This window comes from Salvelinus sp. IW2-2015, linkage group LG13 (genome assembly GCF_002910315.2).
Source record: "Salvelinus sp. IW2-2015 linkage group LG13, ASM291031v2, whole genome shotgun sequence".
Taxonomy (NCBI): domain Eukaryota; kingdom Metazoa; phylum Chordata; class Actinopteri; order Salmoniformes; family Salmonidae; genus Salvelinus; species Salvelinus sp. IW2-2015.
The window spans coordinates 16786066-16812595 of record NC_036853.1 but is presented as its reverse complement, the minus strand read 5'-3'; the positions used below and the strand labels follow the sequence as shown (position 1 = coordinate 16812595).

The 26530-nt window shown below is 42.9% G+C and overlaps 1 protein-coding gene across 1 annotated transcript in view; it reads left to right on the top strand.

Moving 5' to 3' along the window:
- The window catches only part of LOC111972209 (voltage-dependent R-type calcium channel subunit alpha-1E-like), a 121728-nt gene extending 107521 nt beyond the window's left edge, over positions 1-14207 (top strand). The window contains 18 exon segments of the mRNA XM_070446163.1: positions 365-529; positions 1334-1444; positions 1806-1886; positions 2000-2119; positions 2240-2305; positions 3334-3425; positions 3508-3670; positions 3848-3975; positions 5150-5246; positions 6077-6182; positions 6329-6436; positions 6552-6652; positions 6748-6854; positions 7125-7260; positions 11162-11290; positions 11846-11990; positions 12221-12402; positions 12522-14207. Coding sequence (XP_070302264.1) covers positions 365-529; positions 1334-1444; positions 1806-1886; positions 2000-2119; positions 2240-2305; positions 3334-3425; positions 3508-3670; positions 3848-3975; positions 5150-5246; positions 6077-6182; positions 6329-6436; positions 6552-6652; positions 6748-6854; positions 7125-7260; positions 11162-11290; positions 11846-11990; positions 12221-12402; positions 12522-13097 — 2613 coding nt within the window. The 3' untranslated portion in view covers positions 13098-14207.
- Positions 14208-26530: the final 12323 nt, after the last annotated feature.

Genomic DNA, 26530 nt, shown 5'->3' with positions numbered 1-26530 from the left:
GATATGGTTTGCTGGTAGAATGTAGCAAACACATCAAAATGACGCCGTCTGTTCTTTTAGTCTTAACTTGCTCGGTCTTGACAGGTGATTACGTAGAGGAGCACACTGGCTCATGGAGAACACTAGGTAAATATACAGGAATAGTGAGAGTTCCCCTCCAGACACAAAGTCTCTCCCACCAGGTATCCCTCAGCCAACACTGACCAGAATGTTCCCAGCAGTCCACATAGCAATGTGTCTACTTCAAGGATAAAATATAAGGACTTTCCCAGAGCTAGCTGCYACATACTGTACTTAATCCCAGGCTATTTCCTGCACAACAAACTGTTCTTCAACTTTCTTTCTTGTGTGTTTTCCCTTACAGAGGGCTTGCATTGACTTTGCCATAAGTGCCAAACCCCTGACCCGCTACATGCCTCAGAACAGACAGACGTTCCAGTACCGCCTCTGGCACTTTGTGGTCTCCCCCTCCTTTGAGTACACTGTGCTGGCCATGATTGCACTCAACACCATTGTCCTGATGATGAAGGTGTGGATAATGATTGTATACAAACAGTACATTCATTTACACCTTGTTCATTATCTCTAATGTACAACCTGACCCATATGCTGAACTAATCCCATTTATAAAGCTTAATAGCAGTCCCTGTGGTGCAGAAGGTATTATGGAGCCTGTTGCTGTACCTCAGGAGTGTCAAACATCTGGCCTGCAAGGGGGGAGACTATATTTAGCAAATTATCTAGAGAACTAGCTTTTGCCGATTTTGMCGCCAAGGAAATATAACMAATTTTCAGTGCKCCCCTCCGGGCCTCGTTGAAGACCGAATTTGGCCCTCGTGGCAAAATTAATTTGACACCTCTGCTGTAGCTGATTGGGTTGTATGATGCATGTCCCTCTACCCTGTGCTGGGCTCTAGCTAACGGTCTGGTTTTTTTTCCATCCCGTGAGCATTTAATTTATTCAGAGAAAAAGCCTTCGGTCAGACAGAGGGAGAGAGCCATCAGACAGAGCAGAGGATGACTCAGCCTTTATTAAATATTGATCTATATCCACCTGCTAGTATTTAACATGTCCTCATTAACTCTGCCTGTACAMCTCTGATTAATTACTCCTTTTAGCCTCAGCTCTGCTCAATGTTTCGCTATTTACGTATCAGAGGGAATCTGCCATTAACCTGTGGCTATAGTTCTATAGTTGTATGGTGGTTGAGCAAGATGGTGTGTGTTTGGGTTCATTGTGTCATTTTGGGTTATCTGTGCATCCCAGTAATTTGGAGTAATTCCAATTGTGTTTAATGGTGTTTCTCTCTTTCGCTCTCCTATGTGGTGGTAGTATTACTCAGCCCCACCAGTGTACGAGGCTATGCTGAAACACCTGAACACAGCCTTCACTGTGCTCTTCTCTGTGGAGTGTGTCCTCAAGATCATGGCCTTTGGCTTTCTGGTGAGGAAACAGTATAAACTTACAGATGTAGGATCTTAATTTGAAAAGTCTCTTGCTGAGACTTTTCCTGCATGGCAGGAAATGCAAACTTGTAGTGTATTTCAGTTTTAAAAAGGCTTCTAAAGTTTGTAATTTCAGACTTGATTTTCCCTAACGAAAAATGTATCAACCCCTACAAAAATGCCCATTAAATATAATCCACATAATAATTCACATTTCCTGTTCCTATTTTCCTCCTGTAGCAAACTGGCTCAAATGAAGATCCTACATCTGTACTGCCCATAACATCATGATCTGATACTGTGTGCAATGCTACTAACATCTACTGACTGAAGTATGGATGTTGTCCTCTCTTTTCCAGAACTACTTTCGAGACACTTGGAATATATTTGACTTCATCACGGTTTTGGGCAGCATCACAGAAATAGTGGTGGACCTGCAGGTAAAAAAGCATGACTGAATATCAGTCAATGGCTGATTACGTTGCCATTTCTATGCAGTGTACTGTAAATAAACGGCATACATAGTGCTAGTGTCTCTCTCATCTCCCTTTAGTCAATTGAGACCTTCAACATGGGTTTCCTGAAGCTGTTCCGAGCTGCTCGACTGATCAAGCTGTTGAGGCAGGGTTACACCATCCGCATCCTGCTCTGGACCTTTGTCCAGTCCTTTAAGGTCAGCTCCACTCACATTACAGTACAGCASTGGAAAGAGACACTTAAGAGTGAAGCCAGGTGTGTGTGTGTGTAACGTCTGGTACTGTTACTTTATCATGACATAGGGTTTCTCTTTCAGGCTCTCCCCTACGTCTGTCTGCTCATTGCCATGCTCTTCTTCATCTATGCAATCATCGGAATGCAGGTAAGGTGTTGCTCACACGCTTGATCTATTCTGCCACTTTCTTGGTTCGTCATTGCATGGTGTGAATGTGTCGGTTCTGCATATAGCACAAGACATATCTCATGAATAGTCTCTATTCATACACTGTCCATACTGTCTATACACACCATTATATACTGAACAAAAATATAAACGCAACATGCAACAATTTCAACAATTTTACTGAGTTACAGTTCATATAACGAAATCGGTCAATTGAAATAAATTCATTAGGTCCTAATCTATGGATTTTGCATAGACCCACCCACTTGAGAGCCAGGCCCACCAACTGGGKAGCCAAACCCAGCCAATCAAACTTAATTTCCCCCCACAAAAAGGGCTTTATTACAGACAGAAATCCCGCAAGTGAAGAAGCAGGATGTGGAGTTCCTGWGCTGGCGTGGTTACAAGTGGTCTGCGTTTGTGAGGCCGGTTAGACGTACTAACAAATTCTCTAAAAACAACTTTGGAGGTGGCTTATGGTAGAGAAATTAACATTCAATTCTCTGGCAAAAGCTCTGGTGGACATTCCTGCAGTCAACATGCCAATTGTACACTCCCTCAAAACATTAGACATCTGTGGCATTGTGTTTTGTGACAAAACTGCACATTTTAGAGTGGGCTTTTATTGGCCCCAGAGCAAGGTGCACCTGTGTAATGATCATGCTGTTTAATCAGATTCTTGATATGCCACACCTGTCAAGTGGATGGATTATCTTGGCAAAGGAGAAATGCCCACTAACAGGGATGTAAACAAATTTGTGCATATGTAAAAATTCTGGAATCTTTTATTTCAGCTCATGAAACATGGGACCAACACTTTACATGTTTCGTTTTATATTTTTGTTACCGACTCTGACATGGCTCGTTCTGATATTTCTGATATATATTTGGAATTTGTGTATTATTTTATATTGTTAGGTATTACTGCACTGTTGGAGCTATAGACATAGGCATGGCGTATGTGTACACGACCCATACAATTTGATTTGTTTTGAATATTCCTCAAGGTTTTTGGAAACATCAGACTGGATGAGGAGACTCACATCAACCAACACAACAACTTCAAGACCTTCTTTGGTGCTCTGATGTTGCTATTCAGGTATAGTAGGATATCCTGCATGTGTCACACAGTGGCTAACCAAGGCTCAGTCTCTGAACAACACACTGCTGTCTGTCTGCAGGAGTGCCACGGGGGAGTCGTGGCAGGAGATCATGCTGTCATGTTTAGGGGGGCAGAAGTGTGAGCCAGACCCCTTAGCTCTAACATCAGACCACGAGGAGCGCTGTGGAACTGAGTTTGCCTACTTCTACTTTGTTTCCTTCATCTTCTTCAGCTCATTTCTGGTAAGAGTCCTACTCTAAGAGTCCAGCTGTCCTACTCTATGAGTCCTACTCTAGGAGACCGCCTCTTACCGGAAATGAGAGGAAGAAGTTGAAGGAGACACTTACATGCATACATATTCCCTTTCATGTACACATATTGTAGTTCCTTGTCTATGACCTCCTCTAATCACTGTTCAGATGCTGAATCTGTTTGTGGCTGTGATCATGGACAACTTTGAGTACCTCACCCGGGATTCTTCCATCTTGGGGCCTCATCATCTGGATGAGTTTGTTCGTATCTGGGGTGAATACGACCGAGCTGCTTGGTAAGTCAGAGGCCCAACAACACATACTAACACATACAAAGTAGCAGCACAGCACATATGTTATACAGCATGTCATTATATGTAGGAATTATTTACTATTTTAATGTTATTCTAATGTTTCACCCAACTACTTACAAATACCACCATATGGCCTTCAAGTCCAAAACATTTCACAATATGAATAGTATTGCATATTTGCCTAATTGTTGTCCGATGTGTCCTGATGCTCTGCTCTCCAGGTTCTTGTTAGGACAATGGTGGCAATCCAGCTCTAGTAAACTCCAGCAAAGCTGAATCTCTGTGTTTATTGTTAACTACAGAAATATATGTTCTTTCCAGTGGAAGGATTCACTATAAGGAGATGTACACAGTAGTACGCACTATTTCCCCTCCCCTGGGCTTTGGAAAGAACTGCCCCTACAACGTGGCCTGCAAGGTTTGGCTCCCCCACCACTATCCCTTGATCCCTTAACCCCCTCCTACCTGTTGGGACCCTTCCTCTGCTCCCTTCCATTCCTCTCCAACAATTTTCACTACCCCTCTAAGGCCTGCTTGCACTGCTGAAGGGGGACCGCCCTGGTTCTGCCCCAGGCCAAAGAATGACTGGGTTATGGCTTCAGGATACAAAGAGACGGCTCCTCCTCTAGCATACAGACAATATCATTATGCACTTCATGCTGTAGATGCAGAGCAATGAACTATTGGAACATTTAGTGTAACAAACAACTACACAAAACCAGTGTGCTGAGTCGTGACACTCTGTGGCTGGTTGGATCTGGTACCTCTGATTTAGTTGACTGGTTATAGTAGAATCATGAGAAGGGTTATAGTGGGGCCTACTGTAAGTCCCTCCCTGACAATAGTCAGCAGTAACGTTGCAGGTTTAGGATGCCAGGTAAGTATCTGCCAGATCCACAGAGGACCCTGCTGTCATTCCTTTGGTCTTTGATTTTAGATTTTCTTCTTCTCTCTCTTTTCTATGCCAAGTCTGCATAGAAATACCACAACCTGATTTGATCCTTTCTGTGTAATGCCATTGAATAACCCTCTTTCTGATATCTCTTCCTTTTTTTCATATTCTTTTCTTCCTCCATTCCTTGGTAATACCTTCCCTGCCCTTGCTCCTCCTCCTCGYCCTCCTTGTCATCTGCCCTGCTCCCTGCCTCCTCCCCAGCGGGCGTATTCATTACACTGACATGTACGAGATGCTGACTGATATGTCGCCACCTCTTGGCCTCGGAAAGAAATGTCCCTCCAAAGTGGCTTATAAGGTAGACCAAAGACAACTAGGCAACATTTCTACATTTGGTCAATGGAGATGGCAAAGTAAAACCTTTCCCTCTGTGTTATATAGCCAATTCCAAATGAAGTGTGGAAAATGACTGTTGTCTATCGTACTGTAACGTGTCGCTTGTCGAATTGTAAGAGAATCCACAATGGTGTTTTTTGATCGGCAGATGACAATACGTAGAGTAAAAATWAATTAGCATTGTGCTTTGGCGTTTTCTTTTTTGTATTGATTTGCATCTTGGCAGAGAAATAACTGAGGAAGGTTTTGTGTGTTTAAGAGCTGTTTGTGGAATAACTGGTTTTCAGTGTCAGTAAGAATGCTTCGGTTTTGAAACGGGTGCAAAAAGCGAACATGTATTTCATAGAGCACATTGTACATTGTACAGTGTCAGAATGTCAAACAATCTTTCTCAATCACTGCTGCTTGATTACTTCCTCTATCTATACGCATGTGCCTTCTGCCCTTGCCCTCTTTGCCTTTTTTCCATTATCATTGTCTTGTCATACGTGTGCATGGACTGTACAATGGAAATGAACCTACCCTCTTTGTGCACACTGTGTTGTGAGTCTCTTGGCTGTTGTTACAATGTCATTCTTATTCGAGAATTGTGTTATTAAAACATGCATTTATAATCCTTTGATTGTAAGTTTAGCTTGAACAGTGAAAAAATACTATCAAGTAGTTGAGACTTGTATATTACTGTAAGGCATAGATGGTTAACTGAGCATATCTTGTTGGCAACATGTTATCTCCTGGTTAGTGAATAATATTTCCTGCTTTGCTCCCCCCTCTTTCCATGGACACCCTCAGAGGCTGGTGCTGATGAACATGCCCGTGGATGAGGAGATGTCTGTTCACTTCACCTCCACCCTCATGGCCCTGATCCGAACTGCCCTGGAGGTCAAGATAGCCAGAGGTSAGGCTGGCATGTGAAAATAGATGAACATGAACAACTCTCTGAACTTGTTGTTCTTCTCAACTTTCTCTACACACTGTTGACCAACCGCCCCCATGAGCACCTGCTGCATGCTTTATCTCCTGTTGTTGTTGTGGTGGTTCCAGGAGGGGAGGACAGGGGGCAGATGGATTCAGACCTACAGAAGGAGATCGGTATCATCTGGCCACACCTTTCTCAGAAGACCCTAGACCTGCTCGTCCCCATCCACAAAGGTGACAGTCAGAATGTATAGTACCTCTGGCATTAGTCAATGTAGTTGAACTATTTGCTATAGTAGTTTTGCTTTTCAAAGAATTCCAAATGAGTGACATTATGCCATTCTTCTAGCCAATCATATGACCATTGGGAAGATCTACGCAGCTATGATGATCATGGACTACTACAAGCAGAGCAAAGCCAAGAAGCTCAGGCAACAGCTGGAGGAGCAGGTATGTCTACCTGTATGTACAGTATGAAACTATGGCCTCTGAACAGTAKTTTGCATACTCTCATACTGGACCTATTTCATCCTCATCCCCTATAGAAACACGCTCCCATGTTCCAGCGTATGGACGCGTCCTCTCTGCCTCAGGACATCCTCTGCAGTGCCAAAGCCCTCCCCTTTCTGACCCACAGCGCTGGAWCTGCCCTGTAAATATGCTTTTTGACTCCTAAAGTCCCCAAGCCTGTGTGTGCGTGTGGGTACAGGTATGTTAATAGATGTGTGTGTTCATCCTAGATAGGCATGCCGGACGCCGATGACGTACGCCGTCGATTAAGGCAGCCCCCCTGCACCTCTCTGATTCAGAGGGGTTGGGTTAAATGCGGAAGGCACATTTAGGTTGAATGCATTCAGTTGTGCAACTGACTAGGTATCCCCTATCCCTCTCTGAATGTCTGTCTTCTTATCCGTTCCATCAGGACCAGAGGAGGGTTTGTGGCCYTGAGTCCCATCTCCCCCCAGGAGATGTTCATGCAACCCATGTCCCAGGACCTTGAGGATAAAGAGGAGGACTACCACCACTATCACTACCACCACCACCAGCTCCACACTCTGGTAAGGAATAGGTCTCAAGTACTGTAACATCCCCAGAAACACACTCACTCAATGCCCTAATCAAATCAAATCAAAGGGATAGTTCACCAAAATTACAAAATTGCACATTGCTAAGGAAATCAATGTATGTATGTTGAASMAAAATATAAAACGCAACATGTCAAGTGTTGGTCTCATGTTTCATGAGCTGAAATAAAAGATCAGAGAAATGTTCCATACGCACAAAAAGCTTATTTCTCTCAACTGCACAAATTTGTTTACATCCCTGTTAGTGAGCATTTCTCCTTTGCCAAGATAATCCATCCACCTGATAGATGTGGCATATCAAGGAGCGGATTAAACAGCATGATCATTACACAGGTGCACCTTGTGCTGGGACAATAAATGGCCACTCTAAAATGTGCAGTTTTGTCACATTATACAATGCCACAGATGTCTAAAGTTTTGAGGGAGCATGCAATTGGCATGCTAACTGCAGGAATGTCCACCAGAGCTGTTGCCAGAGAATTGAATGTTAATTTCTAAACCATCAGCCGCCTCCAATGTCGTTTTAGAGAATTTGGCAGTACGTCCAACCAGCCACACAACCGCAGACCACTTGTATGGCGTTGTGTGCGAGCGGTCTGCTGATGTCAACGTGATCTGAGTGCCCCATGGTGGCGGTGGGGTTATGGTATGGACAGGTATAAGCTACGGACAACAAACACAATTGCATTTTATCTATAGCAATTTGAATGCACAGAGATACCGTGACAAGATCATGAAGCCCATTGTCATGCTGTTCATCCGCCGCCATCACCTCATTGTTCCGGTATGATAATGCACAGCCCCATGTCACAAGGATCTGTACACAATTCCTGGAAGCKGAAAATATCCCAGTTCTTCCATGGTCTGCATACTCACCAGACATGTCCCCCATTGAGCATGTTGGGATGCTCTGGATCAACGTGTACGACAGCGTGTTCCAGTTCCCACCAATATCAAGCAACTTCGCACATCCATTGAAGAGGAGTGGGACAACATTACATAGGCCACAATCAACAGCCTGATCAACTCTATGYGAAGGAGATGTGTCGTGCTGCATGAAGCAAATGGTGGTCACACTAAATACTGACTGGTTTTCTGATCCACGCCCCWACCTTTTTTTAAGGTATCTGTGACCAACAGATGCATATGTGTATTCCCAGTCATGTGAAATCCATAGATCAGGGCATAATTCATTTATTTCAATTGACTGATTTSCTTTTATGAACTGTTAGTCAGTAAAATCTTTGAAATTGTTGCATGTTGCAGTAATATTTTTGTTCAGTGTACAAGGTATGACAGCAATCTATGCTTTGGTATAGTTTCCCTGGCAGTGGCTCGCACTGTTTCCAAATGCTAACATTTTAGCATTGGTGCACAAATCACATTCAAGTCATGGGACTGATTTTTGCATTTTTCGGGAATCAATTTGAGATACTTTCAGATGATGTGGACATGATGTGTGTAGACTGCTTACAAGGTAAGTAAACCAATATTTTATTTTGTCATTTGGGTGAACTATGCMTTTAAAGTTAATTCYGCATGTACACAGTGTAAAAGCATGTATTAATTAGTATGTTACTCACTTAATGGGGAAATTATTGTGTTTTTAGTATTACACACTAAATGCATTAGTAGTTAGACTTTTGATGGGTAAACCTCCAGTGAGATATTATGGGGTTGGGTTATAGTCTGGTATGATGTGGTTGTGATCCAGAGASAAGCGGAGGGGGGAATTGAGACTGTTTGTCCCAGGAGAGGCAGCATCTGACTGGACTCACTCTGACTCATCCAATCCCCCATCCATCACTGTGTCACTGTCCAGTAAATTAGTTGTCGCTGTCCCAGCCCAATCAGTATGCAGTATTCGGACGCTAGTGGGGTGTGATTTGTGTCGAGAGGTTTTATGTATGGTGCCAGTGTGTTCTGCTTCATMATCAAACTCTTGTCTGAAACAACATTGTAAAAAGCACTGTTGCTGATCCCTACCCTCTTATTCTTAGAAAAAAAGGGTTCCAAAAGGGTTCTTTGGCTGTCACCATAGGAGAAACATTTTTGGTTCCAGGTAGAACTCCTTTGGGTGCCATGTAGAACCCTCAGTGGAAAGGGTTCGACCTGGAACCGAAAAGGGTTCTTTAAAGGGTTCTCCTATGGGRACAGTCGAATAACAATTTTTCCAAGAGTGTACAGTACGATCAGACTGTCATCATAACTATTAGACCCAGCACAGATTAGTTTCTCATCTGTGAGTCATGCACACTTTTAGCCCTTTTTTGCCCCAATTGGTAGTTACAGTCTTGTCCCATCGCTGCAACTCCAGTACAGACACGGGAGAGGCGAAGGTCGAGAGCCATGCGTCCTCTGAAACACGACCCTGCCAAGCCGCACTGCTTCTCGACACACTGATCGCTTAACCCGGAAGCCGGCCGCACCAACGTGTCGGAGGAAACACTGTACAACTGGCGACTGACGTCAGCGTTCATGTGCCCGGCCCGCCACAAGGAGTCGCTAGAGCGCGATGGGACAAGGACATCCCGGCCAGCCAAACCCTCCCCTAACCCGGACGACGCTGGGCCAATTGTGCACCGCCTCTTGGGTCTCCCGGTCGCGGCTGGCTGTGAYACAGCCTGGGATCAAACCCAGGTCTGTAGYGACACCTCTAACACTGCGATGCAGTGACTTAGACCGCTGTGCCACTCGGGARGCCCCGTCATACACACTCTCACGTTACCCTCAAAGCCATTCAAACACACACCTACATTTTTATCAATACACATTCTAATGAACTCTACACAATCAAAGCCAGTTCTATCTAGCAGTACTGGATTGTAGTAGCTGATACAGCTGCCTTGCCCCCTTCTGTGTCATTCCCAACTTCACCATGGCAATGTCCTACCATGCTGTCCACTCCACACAGTGTTGTCCCTTGTTTTAGGCATTATCACTGCGCACCCATTTCTATGAAATGGCATCATAATTTCTTCGCCGTAGGCTTTGATGGACCATGCATATTATGCTTACTTTGCAAAATTGTCATGATTCTGCTGAGCTTTGGCACTATGGGGAGTGTGACTCTGACTACATGAAAGTGTGTGCCTTTCTGTAAGTGTGTCAATGGAACAGAGATGGAGACGGCAGCTTGTCTCTAGTGGTTTAGTGTCATCCTCAGCACTCCTCTCATGGTTTTGTGGTTTAACTGTACTGTGCCGGTATTTGGCACCTTTGTCATCATACAGAGCTGTGGCTCTCCCACACASCTCTCTGTTCTTTGAGCAGCTGTACAGAGTTCTGTTGGAGGATACTGCTCATATCTTTTGGTTATGGTTTCTCAGCTCCTCTCAACTCTTTGGTGATGAGTGAGGCATTTTGGTTTCCTAAGCCTGCATGCATGTGACTGGTTCTTTCCTCCGCTTCATGACTTTCAGTTATTCAAGCGCCAGCTTTAACCCCTTTTTGCGCATGTAGACACCGCCCCCTTCCTTCCCTCAGCCCCTCCTCTCTGCCCCGCCTGGTTGTCAGCCCCGAATTGACAGTGGTACACCAACCCACAGTACTTCTGAGGATTCCAGACAGGCACCACTCACACAGGTTCACAATGAATAGTGAAAAATGAATACATTACACTGCCAACACACAGTGCTTTGGCTGTCGCTGTGCTCAGCAAGTGCTTTTACTCTGAGTCAAGAGGGTGTACGGCTATTCGATATTGATAGCTCCACTCTACAGTATGTCAGTCAGCATACTACATCTGCTTGTGGCGTGTTGGTACAGTAGTCCTCTGCTGGTCCCCTGACGTCATTGCTGCAAACTCTGTCTGTTTTCACACATTAGAACTCTGCTGTGTTTCTCTCCCCTTCCTCTTTCTCTGACTATATAGGTTCCGGAGCGCAAAGAGTTTAACCGCATCCTTTGCCCTACTAACAGGCAGGATGCCCCACTCAAGGTGCCCGGGTGGGCAGTCTCTATCCGAGCCTCGTCTATGCCTCAGCTGGCTGTAGACACACAGGTACCTGTTACTGTACAGCCCCTCACCTCCCCTCCTCTACCCATGGGGACTCAGAAAGAACAGGACCCAGGTAGACAGCCTCTGTGGCGGCTTCAGAGGGATTGATGAACACTGGGGCAGTTGCAGGGACATAGAGTCAGTCAGTCAGTCAGCCAATCAGCCATGAAGTGGAGGATTGGGTGTTACTAGGTTGCTATAGTTGATACATATGATTTCAACTGTTACCTTCAATGGTTGTTGACAGTGTGGGTGGCATACTTTGATGGTTTCTAATCCTTGCATGGCAAAAATGTCAGTGTGCCAGGTTTCCCAAAACGGTGTCTTTTTAGTTCAAGGTAATATGGCTTGGAAGTGACTTTGGGTCCTTGAAAGCGCTATGTAAATACCATGTATTAAACATGGAATGTGTGTGGTGAATGAGAGAAAGTCTTCTGCTCAGAACTCAGATTAGAACTCCACACACTTCCTACCCTCCCACATTCTCTCAACCAATTGCACATGCATGTGTATGTGTGTGTACTGTATGTGTGTGTGTGTGTTTATCTGTGTGTGTAGGTTGGGACAGACAGCAGCAAATTGATGAAACGCTCCTTCTCCACTATTGGTGATCAGTGCGTAAATGGGCTGTGGCAGGAGGAGTACTCTCTGGAGAGGTTCAGTTCTGACCGTCTGTATAGACCACGACAGAGGAGCATCAGAGGTACCTTATACACAGTTGCAGTTTACATGGCTCCTTTCCTTTTCCGTTTAAAGCAGGAATGTGTTCACTATGCCATTGCTTAGGGTCTATTCCCTGGTCCTGTTCCATTTGAAGAACTATTGAAGAACACTGGTGGTTCTCAGTTTTAGAAGCCCCCTGATGAAAGCTGTGTGTTTACTATAATGTATGTGACCCTCTTCATAGCTCCCCTCTCTSTCCCTGCCTCTCAGGCATCAGGTCCAACCTCAGGGAACCAGTGGATCAAGAGCGGGGGCGCTCCAAAGAGCGGCGCCACCTGCTGTCTCCYGACGTGTCCCGCTGCAACTCTGAGGAGCGGGGCCAGGACCCGTCACAGGAACGCAAGCAGTCCCGCTCCCCCAGCGAGGGACACGCACATGTCCACCATAGACAGGTGGGTGTTCTTTTAACGGCCCTGACACTGTTATTATTTAATTCCTGGCTTTAACTGTCAATAACCGCCCCTGCCACCATTAAAGCCTGGTTTATGTGTGAGATCTCTTATCTCTGCAGGGCAACACTTCAGGCAGCCCAGGCCCGTCTAACTCTGAGTCCAGCACCCCCAGTGGCCGTCGGCAGCTCCCCCAGACGCCATCGCGGCCACGCCCTCACATCTCCTACTCCCCCCTGATATGCCGAGCCCACCCCYCCCCCCCTGCTGTCAGCGAGGGCAGAGCCCAGATCCAGAAAGCCCCTGGAGAGACGGAGGAGCCCTTGTGGAGGGAGGAAGGGGAGAAGCCAGCCCAGGTGGCAGGAGCAGGATCGGGGGTGGGGGTGGTAGTAGGGGTGAGTGACCCAGGGTTAGGGGTCAGTCACCCACATCCCTCCCCTCACCGGTACATCTCGGAGCCATACCTGCCCCTGCACGAGGAGTTCCACAGCCCAGACTCCTCMGGCCTGGAGGAGACTCTGACCTTCGAGGTGGCCATTGCAACCAGTCTGGGTCGGGCCAACACCATCAGCTCTGCCCCCCAGCTCAGACACAACTGGCAGGTCCCCAACGGACAATTCCATAAACGCCTGGGTCAGGCCAGCTCTCTGGCCGCCTGCGAGCTCCTGTGTGACACCGATGAGGATGACCGCTGTTAGGTCCGGTACTGGGAGATGAAGAGGAGGAAGATGGACAGCAAAACTGGGTACCAGAGAGACAGGGGTCCTCAGTCTGAAGTACACTGTCAGGGCGTGTACTGAGTGTGCATCTGTCTGTGTGTGTGTTTGTAGGAGTGCAATATGTTTGCCAAATCAATAAGACAGGGAAGATATGGGAAGTGCACTGCTGGCGTACAGTGCAAAAGTTCACCAGTTGCATTTTGATTGTTGTTTGAACAAAGTCAAATAACTGGGGAGCATGTATCCTCACTGCTTAGACCTATGACAAAATAATAAATATGTTTTAAGTACAGTATGTAGCTGAAAATAGCATGTGAGACTGAAGTAGCAGGAATGTATTAAAATGGTTCTCTTTTCCTCATATAAGATAAGAAGAAAGCTCTCAATTGTTCGATCTTTGTGGATCATGAAACAGTGATTGGTGTGTAGGGATCCGAGGCATACATTGGCTGTCACATCAGACACTGCTTTAAAACAACCCAGCTAKCACATKTGGTTGCTTGGAAATTGTGGCAACGTAAGTTCTTGGTCCTAGCAACGAAGCCATAAGTTTCTTCACCAGTAAAATGCAACGTTTTTTAAACATTCTGAGAATGGAAGTGAAAATTTTGTCTCTTCTGGTAAAGTACATTTTTAGGTTGCAGAGAGGATCTGAGAACATTTTACTATGGTTACCTGAAAGTTTTATTAACGTTTTGAGAACGTAAATTCTAGGTAGTTTAACTGTTTTGAACTCCAAGCACAGATAGGACACATGGAAATTCATKAAGCATTAATCATGCAAACACATTTCTTTTTTATTGTGGCACAGTGCCAGTGAGATTCAAACCTATAATCTTCTGTTTTCTATTCATGGAATTAGTCCACTGTGCCACCAGGATGCAGTTAGCATGCCATGTTTTTTTAACTCATACAAAGCTGTTAATTTTAGTCTATTCAAAAGACCCTATTTCAAAGGAAACAAGCACTTATTAAGATCAGGTGTGGCCCATTAGTGGGCGTGGTCAACACACCTGAACACACTTAAGAGTATAGAGAGAGTTTTGTTGATGCTGTGAACAGAATGTACAGTAAAAAGTTTGGACACACCTACTAATTTCTTTATTTTGACTATTTTCTACATTGTAGAATAATAGTGAAGACATCAAAACTATGAAATAACACATATGGAATCATGTAGTAACCAAAAAAGGGTTAAACAAATCCAAATATATTTTAGATTTTCAATTATTCAAAGTAGCCACCCTTTGCCTTGATAACAGCTTTGCACACTCAACCAGCTTCATGAGGAATGCTTTCCCAACAGTCTTGAAGGTGTTCCCACGTATGGGGAGCACTTGTTGGCTCCTTTTCCTTCATTCTGCGGTCCAACTCATCCCAAACCTTCTCAATTGTGTTGAGGTCAGGTGATTGTGGAGGCCAGGTCATCTGATGCAGTACTCCATCACTCTCCTTCTTGGTCAAATAGCCCTTGCACAGCCTGGAGGTGTGTTCTGGGTCATTGTCCTGTTGAAAAACAAATGATAGTCCCACTAATCGCAAACCAGATGGGATGACGTATCGAATGCTGTGGTAGCCATGCTGGTTAAGTGTGCCTTGAATTCTAAATAAATCACCAACAGTGTCACCAGCAAAGCACCCCCACACCGTCACACATCCTCCTCCATGCTTCACGTTGGGATCCACACATGCGGAGATCATCTATTCACCTACTCTGCGTCTCACAAAGACACAGCGGTTGGTCCCAAGGACATATTTCCACCGGTCTAATGTCCATTGCCCGTGTTTCTTGGCCCAAGCAAGTCTCTTGTTATTATGGGTGTCCTTTAGTAGTGGTTTCTTTGCAGCAATTTGACCATGAATGCCTGATTCCCACAGTCTCCTCTGAACAGTTGATGTTGAGATGTGTCTGTTACTTGAACTATATGATTTATTTGGGCTGCAATCTGAGGCAGGTAACTCTAATTAACTTCATGATAGCGCTTGACTGACCTTCATGTCTTAACCCTTGTGATGTCTTAAGGGTCAAAAATGACCCGCCACTATGTTTAACAGCAGAGAAAACCCCTTAAATTATATTTTTTCAACTTGAAATTTGATTGAGTGACCCCAACATTAGAAAAAGTGAAACATTGCCTTTGTTCATATTTCCATGTAAGCTGTACACCACCAGGGTACAATGATTATCTAATAGGCTGACCACACCGCTCGCGTCTGCGTTGCCAACGTCTAAAATAGAAATCGGTTCTATTTCTGACGCAGATCGTGCTGCAAGTCCTGCCTCTCCCATCGGTTTGTAGAAGCAGGTACCCACGTGCCATCTCCTCATTGGTTATACCCACATGGGTGACTGAAGACGAACGAGGTCAGTGGCGGTAATGCACCTAATTTATGAAAGTTGCCAATCGCAATATAAAGTAAAGAGAAGAAAAAGCCTGGAAGGAAGAGAGATGACTGGAAACGATTCTGTTGACCGTTTTATGTGTGGATTAATTGTCAGAGTAGAGGACCTTGGGCATTTCAGGTAAAATAACAACTCAATGTTTATATCCCAGGACAAATTAGCTAGCAACAGCAACCTAGCTAAATCGGACAAATTAGCTAGCAAGTGCAAGCTAGCTAGCTAAATTGCCATACATGTTTGATRCTTTTCGACCTGTCCCCAAATTAATGTAATTGGTTCAGAGTTTGTTTTGATATTTTAACCTGTGTGTCGTGATCGCGTTTGGTGTGGGGGGACAAAATACATTTATGCACGATGGCGCACGCGCGCAGCCGGTTTGGATTCCGTGTTTGGGTCATTTTTGACCCGGCAGTTATAAAATAATTTACACACCACAAAAAAACACAAAGACACACACACACACAAAATGAGAAATTGGGATTGTGTGCTACTGATTGAACTCAGACAAAACTTTCTTGTGCATGTGCAGCATCTCCCCTCCACGACCCCACACATGACTCAAGTTCACAGACAAAATAAAAACAATTTCAGACAAAATAAAAATGTCTTGAAAGCATTGTTAACTAATGCAGTCGGAGGCTATAAAGGTGCTGCAGATGACAGTCCCCCCAGTTCTCTCTTTGCTGAAGCCATGAGTGCACGTTTCAGCGCCCAACAGGTCATAGATCTGAGGAACAAGAGACCAATGATTTAGAAGAGGAGGAGGTATCTGAAGAAGAAGATGGGGAAGAATACAACCCAGAGCATGATGCATCATCTTCAGATGAAGAAGAAATCCCCCAAGCTGAAAGAGAGAMWTTTTTGTCAAAGAACAGCAAAATAACATGGTCCTTGTCACCATATGACAACCAGGCCAGGATAGAAGCACAAAATGTCATAAGGATGACCCCAGGGCCCACAAGACATGCAGTTGCCCATGCCCAGGACATCGCCTCAACATTCTACATGTTCATCCCACCAGCCATCGAAAAAATCATCCTGGAGATGAAAATATGGAGGGTTTTCGTAAATATGAAGACAACTGGAAAAGGATGGATGAGATTGACCTGCGTGCCTACATAGGGCTGCTAATCTTAGGTGTGTATAGGTCCCGAGGCGAGGCTACGTGTAGTCTYTGGGATGCAGAGAGTGGAAGGGCGATTTCCCGTGCCACGATGCCACTGGAAGTCTTTCCCGCTTTCTCAAGAATGCTACGATTTGATAACCGTGAGATCTGCAAAACGTGTGAGAGACAAACTGAGAGGTCTGAGAGAAGTGGGTGGAGCGTACCTCTACAACCCTGGGCCTGAAGTAACAGTGGATGAGCAACTGGTTCCATTCAGRGGTACATTTTTATTTCCATATCTGTAATGTAAGTGATTTTCACTTTTAGTTTTATTATGTATTGCTGTAATATCATTGATTTATGTGATTGTTTTCTGTGACACTGATACTAATTACTGATCGTAATCTCTTTTGTCAAAAGGTTGCTGTCCTTTCCGGTAGTATATGCCCAACAAGCCAGCTAAGTATGGCAKCAAGATATGGGTGGCCTGTGACGCACATTCCAGCTACGCTGTAAGATGCAAGTCTACACAGGGAAGCCGAGCAGTGGAGGCCCGGAGAAGAACCAAGGGATGCGGGTTGTGCTTGATGTGACAAATGGACTGAGGGGGCACAATGTCACGTGTGACAATTTCTTCACCTCTTATGAACTCAGCCAGCAGCTCCTGAAGAGGGAGATCACCATGATTAGAAAGTTAGAAAGAACCAGTTAGAAAGAACCAGTTAGAAAGAACAAGCCTGATCTCCCCCTGCACTCCTCGCAACATGGGGGAGAGAGGCCTTCTCATCAAAGTTTGCCTTCAACCCCACTCTAGTTTCTTACCTCCCAAAGAGGAACAAGAATGTGGTCCTCCTGAGCACACTGCACAAAACGGCTGAGATCAGTGATCCGTGAGGACAGGAAGCCAGCCATCATCCTGGACTACAACCACAACAAAGGAGGCATGTACAACCTGGACATGGTGATTGGAACTTACAGCTGCAGGAGGATGACTGCCTGCTGGCCCCTGATCATCTTCCATAACATCATTGATGTGTCCTCATACAATGCCTTCATGATATGGAACAAGATCAACCCTACCTGGATGCCTGATAAGCRGAACAAGAGGAGGGTGTTCCTGGAGTAGCTGGGAAATTGCACTTGTAACCCCACACTTTCAAAGAAGGGAGCGCCTCCCCCGCACAGCAGCCTCTGCAGCACTTGTGAAAGCTGTTCAGTGGGCTGAATCTTGTCCTGATCCACCGGAGGCTGCAGCTGGGGCAGGCAGGAGGAGGAGACGCCAATTCTGCCCYCCAAAGAAGGACTGTAAAACAAATACTATCTGCTGCACATGTGAGAAATACATSTGCAAAGTCCATGCACACACACTTGCATACTGTCCTACATGTGCTAATTAGAGTTGATTGATTTATGTTCTTCACRTTTTTGTTTTGTATCTATTATCTTATTGTATTCTTATTTATTGTTGTTGTTTATACACCTTGTGGTTCCAAAAATGTGAGAAGACTAGTATTTTGCAGTTGAATTCTTTATTGTACAGTATATAAGAATATATCACTATGTTGCCAAAAAAGTTATGTTGTTTCCCTTCAATAAAATGCATTCAAAACTACTTTCTGCACATTTCTGTTACTWTCTTAGGCTATACAAGTGCTATYTCTTGCMAAAAAAAACATGTTTACACCTATGCAGTACCTTTAGCAGTAATAATAATAATAATAAACCTCTACTTTAGTAAAGAAAACAATTATGACAGGTGTGTTGTAATAAAAACGAGTGGTGTCCACTGATTAAATGCAGTCTTTCTGCATTGTGAAGAGGGAAACCCCAGATATTCACAAAGTTTGTGATGAATGACAGGTTGTTTCTTCATGCACCATAGATTTGGTTTAAAGATCATTAAGCCGGTTTATTCCGGTTTAGTGAACGCGGTAATTTTTACCCTTAAGACAGGGAGTATACAAGAATGTTAAGACTACAACAAAGGATTTTAAGTAAGTGAAGGGATGGTCGTTGCTCTTTGCTTAATCTGAGCTGTTCTTACCATGCATGTAGCCTTGGTCTTTTACCAAAATAGGGATATCTTCTGTATAACCCCTCCTTGTCACAACACAACGGATTGCCATCAAATGCATTAAGGAAGAGAAATTTCACAAATGACTGTTTAACAAGCAAAACGCACCGTAAATTTTGATTAATTACATATTACAGAAAAAAAATAAAGTGACTAAAACAAATAAAAAGCTCATGCAAAAAAAGCAAGACCATGGAAGAATAATAAGGGGAAAATAAACCAATTAAGCTAAACACTGTAATGAAATGCATTCCAGTGACACCTCATGAATCTTTGGTTGAGAGAATACAAGAGTGTGCAAACTTCATCAAGCAAACGGGTGGCTATTTTGAAGAAATATAAATATATTCTGATTGTGTTTAACACACTTTTTGGTTACTACATGATTCCATGTGTGTTATTTCATGATTTTTGATTGTCTCACTATTATTCTACAAATGTAGAAAATGTCAAAATAAAGAAAATCCCTTGACTGAGTAGTGGTGTCCAAACTTTTGACTGGTACTGTATATGTTTTTAAATAACATTCTCAGAATGATCTTGGAACATGTGATGGGGAACTAAGCTTCCTGAAAGCATTGCACATTTCCACCAATTGTGTCAAAAATAGGTGAATTACTCGAAGCTTGATCAACACGTTTACACTAGTGGCCACCTGCTGGTCAAAATAATTTAGAACTGCCAAATTATTATAGATGAAGTCCCACACGCCGTATCTCGTTGCAGGGTAGCGTTTTTTGTCTCTATCAAAACAATACCAAACCAATAGGTGGTTGCTCGAAAAAAACGACGTTTGGACGTCATTGATCCCGTCGTTCTGATAAAAGTGAGACAAGCATTGCGCAGCTGCTTCTAAGTAAACTGTTTAAGCAATTTCGACGCATGCCTCTGAACGTAACATTACTACTTTTGATCATTACTACATGTTTTCTTGTGGTTTTTATGGAAAGTTTCTTAATGTTTGAGAACAATTTGGGGTGGCAGGTAGCCTAGTGGTTAGAGCGTTGGGCTAGTAACCGAAATGGTTGCTAGATCAAATCCCCAAGCTGACAAGGCAGTTAACCCGCTGTTCCTACGCTGTCGTTGTAAATAAGAATTTGTTCATAACTGACTTACCTGGTTAAAAAATAAAAACATTACTTTAAASAGAACCATGAGGAAACCTTCAGGAGATGTTAGGCTGAAAGTAGTGAAATTCCCAAAGAATACGTTCTGAGAACATTACTTTAAATAGAACCATGAGGAAACCTGTAGAAAGTGTTATACAGAMATTCCTACAGAAGAATGTTGTTTCGTAACATTCTCTGAACAATTTGAGAACATTACTTTAAATAGAACYATGTGGAAATGTMATGCTGAAGAAATACAGTGATTGTACAAAACATTAAGGACACCTTCCTAATATTGAGTACACTCAATGTATATGGCTCTCAGAACGTATGTGCTAGCTGGGTATACTGCACCATTCCCAGAACCTTGTGGGAAGGTTGGGAAGGTATGCAAAATAACCATAGGACAACCACGCTCTCACCAAGCTCTAAGAAACATATGGTTCTCAGAATGTTATGTTATTTGGGACCCGTTAAGCAAGGACATGASCTTTCCCTGATAGATACTGTACGTTTCCAGAGCTCTGGGGCTTTGAACCCTCTAAAGTGAGGTGTTCCAGTGTCATTCCATGTCAAATCTCTAGTTCTCATGGTGGGTATGTCCTTGTGTGACCTTCAGTGTGTCTCTGGACAGAGRACCCACTGCCATGCTGGTGTCTGTCAATGTCACCTCATTGGATTAAGCATGATTACCACTTTGAGTACTTGAGAGAGGGCCAGCCCTGAACTATAGACCCTCAGTGGACAGCAGCAAGACTGGCCTCTCCTACAGAACTATATGGAAACTACAGACATAGTGTAATGTTCATGTGCTGGATACTGCTGTCATGTCCATAGTCTGGAAAACCAGACCCTGTTAAAGACATGCTCTGGAAACATTGGCGACTACTAAGTATTTTTTAAACCTCCCACTCTGGGCTGGATGTGTTAATGTGTAGATCATACATGCATAATCTATGAGCAATTAGCCACAAAATCCCTAGTTTGRAAGCAACTGTTTTTCTGGAAGCTGTGCTGTGCCATTTTTCCTAAATTTTCCCCCACGAGAGCCATCCCCCTAGTAATTTGAGTTCAATCAATGATCTTCAGTCCCTCGCCATTTGAGTGATCACACAGCAGAGMGAGAGAGAGAGAGAGAGCAAAGACGTGGTGCACATATGAGACATAGTACGCAATTTTCGGGGACCACTTTTGGCTCGTAAGAACTACTGGCTAAAAAGAACTACTGGCTAAAAAGAGAACTACTGGCTAAAAAGTAAACACAAGTACTGGACAATCTCTTTAAGCTGGAGCATTTGAAAATTATGTGAGACAACTCGGATTTCTACAGAGACTACAAAGTTTAGTCTACAAAGACTACAAAGTTTTCCTGTAAATAGAATCAAGTGTCTTGAGGTTGTTTCCTTTTGTGTAATGAATCATATCTGTCATTTGATGCAAATTGTTTCAACATGGATATTTTTATGGATGATTCCTAACTATGATTTATTTTTAAGTTAACTGCCATGTCATTCAACACTGACCGAGTCCGTTTTTGCTAACAGGTTTACAGTGCTGTATAAAACTAGATTTTACCCTGATACAGCTCTGTGTTGTAGCAACATTATGATGGTTATGAGGATGGTGATGGTGATAGTGATAAAATGTGCCTGCCTGTGAGTAGGGTGACTCAGTGCAGTTGACGGATCCATGTCCACTCAGTGGCGTTCTCTCTCATCAGACCCCAACAGAATTATRTTTACGCGTGGTTTTTAAGCCCAGCATTTGAACATTTCCACTTTTCAACATTACAGCTTTTGAACAGTGATTGTTCCCCAAAAGATAGCTTATATTATATCACATGCCGTGTTGTAACTTGTTTTGTGGACATATTTCTGAAATGTGAATAGGAAGTATTTGGTCCAATGTTCTACTGGCCTTTACTGCTCTGTGGAACATGATGAGTTTTATGTTGCTATTGAATTTCTGGTATTGAAAATAAAAAGCTTTCTGGTATATACAGTGCCTAGTGAAAGTCTACACACCCCTTGCACAGTCTTCACATTTTGCTGCCTTTTAATGTAATTTGATATTTTTCCTACAGATCTACACAACCTACTTCACATTTTCAAAGTAGAAGATAGTAATAGAACGAAGATGTACTCGGTGAAATCACCTGACTTGCCAAGTTAAATAAAGGTTAAATAAAATAAATACAAAAAAACCTTTGGCAGCTATTACAGCTGTGAATAATTCAGAAAAMTATTCTACCAACTTTGCACAACTCTTAGGGCAACATATGTCCATTGTTTTTGTCAAAATTACTCAAGCTCATTAAATTTGGTTGGGAATCATTGACGGACAGCARTATTCAAACCTTGTCTCTGATTTTCAGGCAAAAGTCARGACTGAGACTAGACCACTCAGGAACACTCAACACCTTTTGTAAAGCCATTCTAGCGCGTCTTTGGCATWMATTTTTTTGTAATTGTCTCACAGAAAAATAAAACTCTTTCCCAAGGTTAGGTTTTCAGAAGACTGGGGCAGGTTTTCTTTTAACTTTTTACCTGGGCTTTGCTCCTTTCAYATTTATTTTGATACTGACAACTTCCCAGTCTCTGCCGATGACAAGCATACCCATAACATGATGCTGCTACCACCACAATTCTTTCAAATACATAGGGTTTCACTCTGTGTTGTGTTGTATTTTGATTTATTCCAAACCTGTATTATTTAATTTAGCGCAAAAGTTAAATGTCTTTTGACGTGTTCTCTTTCAGTATTACTTAACGGCTTGTTGCAAATCCAAATGGATGGATTATGGGTGGCTTCAACAGGCTTCATTCTTTTCACTTTGTCATACAGGCCAGTAATGTGGAGTGAATGCAATGTTGTTGATCCCTTTGTATTGTGGTGGCAAGAATATGATATGAGTATGCTTGTCACAGCAGGGACTAGGGGAGTTTGTAAGGATCAAAATAAATATGAAAGGAGCAAACGCCAGGTAAAAAGTTAGACGAAAACTGCCTCAGTTTTCTGAAAACCAACTCTAGATATGTTTTATTTGTCTGTGGGCGATTACACACATTTTAATGCAAAGGACACACCCGAATAGATTTCAAGGGTGTTGAGTGTCCTGAATGGTCCCGTCTTCCGTCCTGACTTAAATTGCTTAAAAAATCAAGAGACAAGTTGAAGAGTTGCTAGTTTGTAATAAATACATTTATTATACACAGCATATTTGCTAATACTGTTATACATAAACTCTTTCAAACAGGGTTACTCACAAACTCATAGCAGATACGGATAACCACACAACCCAGAAGACAGATGGCTGACACAGGCCTTTTTCATAAAGACTGATAAGAAAAAGTGGTGCCGGGTGCTGCATATCACGAGAAAACTGAGACACACACATACCCAAGGACAGAGGGCTGAGTAAACTTTCATAAACACAGATAAGACAGGAACATCTAACGCACACACAAAACTCCTCTTCAGTCTGAACATTTCACAGAGACAGACAGAAATTGTCAAAATAGGAACATCTACGCAAAACCTAATCACCTGTTTTAGCTGAACATTTCTGAAGAAAAAGAACTCTACTCAGAGCCAATGGGACAGTGATACTGGCCTGAAGGAGACTCGCCCAACTCATCAGAACCAACCAGAGGACTAGAACTTCCAGACTCAACCTACTTTCTGTACTGTATAAATGTATATTGCCTCTGTTATCTGGGCTTCTTTGGATAGTTCATTTTGAGCTTGATGAAAAGGGTCCGTGCACGCTATTTCAGATATCTTTATCCTGAATAAATTGCATTTAATTATACCTCATCCACCCTGTCCAGAGTCTCTACTTCGTCTCAGTTCTCCAGTAAACATGTTTTCAACAAACTGTCCATCGATGACTCCAGACAAATTTACTGAGCTTGAGCAATTCTGTCAAATATGGAATATATATGTTGCCCTAAGAGTTGTGCAAGGTTGGTAGAATCTTATTCAAAATGATTCACATCTGTAATGKCTGCCAAAGGTGCTTCCACCAAGTATTCATTCTGGGGTGTGAAGACAGACCGAATCAATACATCCTCAGTTGGTATTTCTTAGTAATTTAGAAAATGTTCGATAAAGTTTAGTTCCAAAACGCTATATCCACACATTTTTCACATGTTTTTTTTCATCAGAAATTATTACTTGTGGGTAACTTCATGTGTGTAAACTATTCCTGTTCTCAGATTTTTTGTTAATGGATTTTAGATGTGTATTAAAATGGAGTTTGCTGCACATGCTATATATCCATTGTTTAGCTGGAATTAAATGTTTGTATCCTGTATTTGACTGTGATATGGGGTGTCACCTAGCAATCTTAAGATGAATGGACTAACTGTAAGTCGCTATGGATAAGAGCATCTGCTAAATGACTAAAATGTCAAATGTAAATACGTTACATACAGGTCTCATATTACWGTATTGATAAATGTTTTATATATATACAGTGCATTCAGGAAGTGTTCAGACCCCCTTGACTTTTTCCACATTTTGTTACATTACAGCCTCATTCTAAAATTGATTAAATAGTTTTTTTTACTCATCAATCTACACAAAATACCCTATAATGACGAAGCAAAAACAGGTTTTTAGACACTTTTGCAAATGTCTAAAAATAAAAAACGGAAATATCACATTTACATAAGAACTCAGACCCTTTACTCAGTACTTTGTTACAGCACCTTTGGCATCGATTATAGCCTCGATTCTTCTTGGGTATGACGCTACAAGCTTGGCACACTTGTTTTTGGGGAGTTTCTCCCATTCTTCTCTGCAGATCCTCTCAAGCTCTGTCAGGTTGGATGGGGAGTGTTGCTGCACAGCTATTTTCTCCAGAGATGTCCGATCGGATTCAAGTCTGGGCTATGGCTGGGCCACTCAAGGACATTCAGAGACTTGCTCCGAAGCCACTCCTGTGTTGTCTTGGCTGTGTGCTTAGGGTTGTTGTCCTGTTGGAAGGTGAACCTTCCAACAGGACAACCTTCTGAGGTCCTTAGCGCTCTGGAGAAGGTTTTAATCAAAGATCTCTCTGTACTTTGCTCCGTTGATCTTTCCCTCGACCCTGAATAGTCTCCCAGTCCCTGCCGCTGARAAACATCCCCACAGCATGATGCTGCCACCACCATGCTTCATCGTAGGGGTGGTGCCAGGTTTCCTCCAGACGTGATGCTTGGCATTCAGGCCAAAGAGTTCAATCTCCAAGCGGGCTGTCATGTGCTTTTACTGAGGATTGGCTTCCACCTGGCCACTCAACCATAAAGGCCTGATTGGTGGAGTGATGCTGAGATGGTTGTCCTTCTGGAAGGTTCTCCCATCTCCACAGAGGAACTCTGGAGCTCTGTCAGAGTGACCATCGGGTTCTTGGTCACCTCCCTGACCAAGGACCTTCTCCGCCGATTGCTCAATTTGACTGGGCGGCCAGCTCTTGGAAGAGTTTTGGTGGTTCCAAACTTCTTCCATTTAAGAATGATGGCGGCCACTGTGTTCTTGGGGACATTCAGTGCTGCAGAAATGTTTTGGTACACTTCCTCAGAYCTGTGCCTCGACACAATCCTGTCTCAGAGCTCTATGGGCAATTCCTTCGACTGTGGGACCTGAYATAAACAGGTGTGTGCCTTTCCAAATCATGTCCAATCAATCGAATTTACAAACATCTCAAGGATGAACAATGGAAACAGGATGCACCTGAGCTAAATTTSGAGTCTCATAGCAAAGGGTCTGAATACTTCAAGGTATTTCAGTTTTTTCTTTCTAATAAATGTGCAAACATTTCTAAAAACMTGTTTTCGCTTTGTCATTATGGGGTATTGTGTGTAGATTGATGATGATTTTTTATTTTAAGTAATCCATTTTAGAATAAGGCTGTAACGTAACWWAATKTGGGAAARGKRAAGGRGTCTGAATACTTTCCGAATGCACTCTATAGGATGTCACAAATGTATAATTTGTACATKTCTTTATAAAAAAAAGTGTTATTTGACGTGTTTGACTCTGTAACTAGCAGTTCTACTTATTTCTCTGACAGTGAGGCGGATATATAGCGTTTTGCAACAAAACATGATTATTTGTCTCTGAAATGAAAACATTAAGTTAGAGATATCAAACAAATACATGSCTGTCATTGAACAACCCCATGCCCTGATTAGGTGGTGAAAATATACACCAACCTCTTTTATAAGTTCTTTAAACAAAACAAGCTAATTTACCAACATGTCTGAACATTTATATATAGCGTTTTGGAATGAAACTCTTACAWTTTTCTTTCACTTTGAAAATGTGGAGTTTGTGTAGATCGATAGGAAAAAAACAAATGGAATCCCTTTTTAGGTGTAATTTTAAGGCAGGAATGTGTAGACTTTCACTAGCGACTGTATGTAGTGTATATATMAACAAATACATGTCTAATTTAATGCACTGTTTATACTGTATTTAATCTAGATGCCTGTCTATGACTTTGAAAAAAAATATGTTTGCATATCTGTGTAAAGAACCATTAAAAAATATTAATCCTCTTTAATGAAATGTCAACTAAGCTGTGGTGACAAATCATCTTTTGAAAATCGATTTATGACACCGAAAACATTTGCACGATTAACACAAYGTTTTGACTCCGGCGAAATTAGGACAAGAGATGTATTTCTTTGCAGTTGTTTTGGTCTCATCTTTGATGATTCTAATGTTTATTAAACT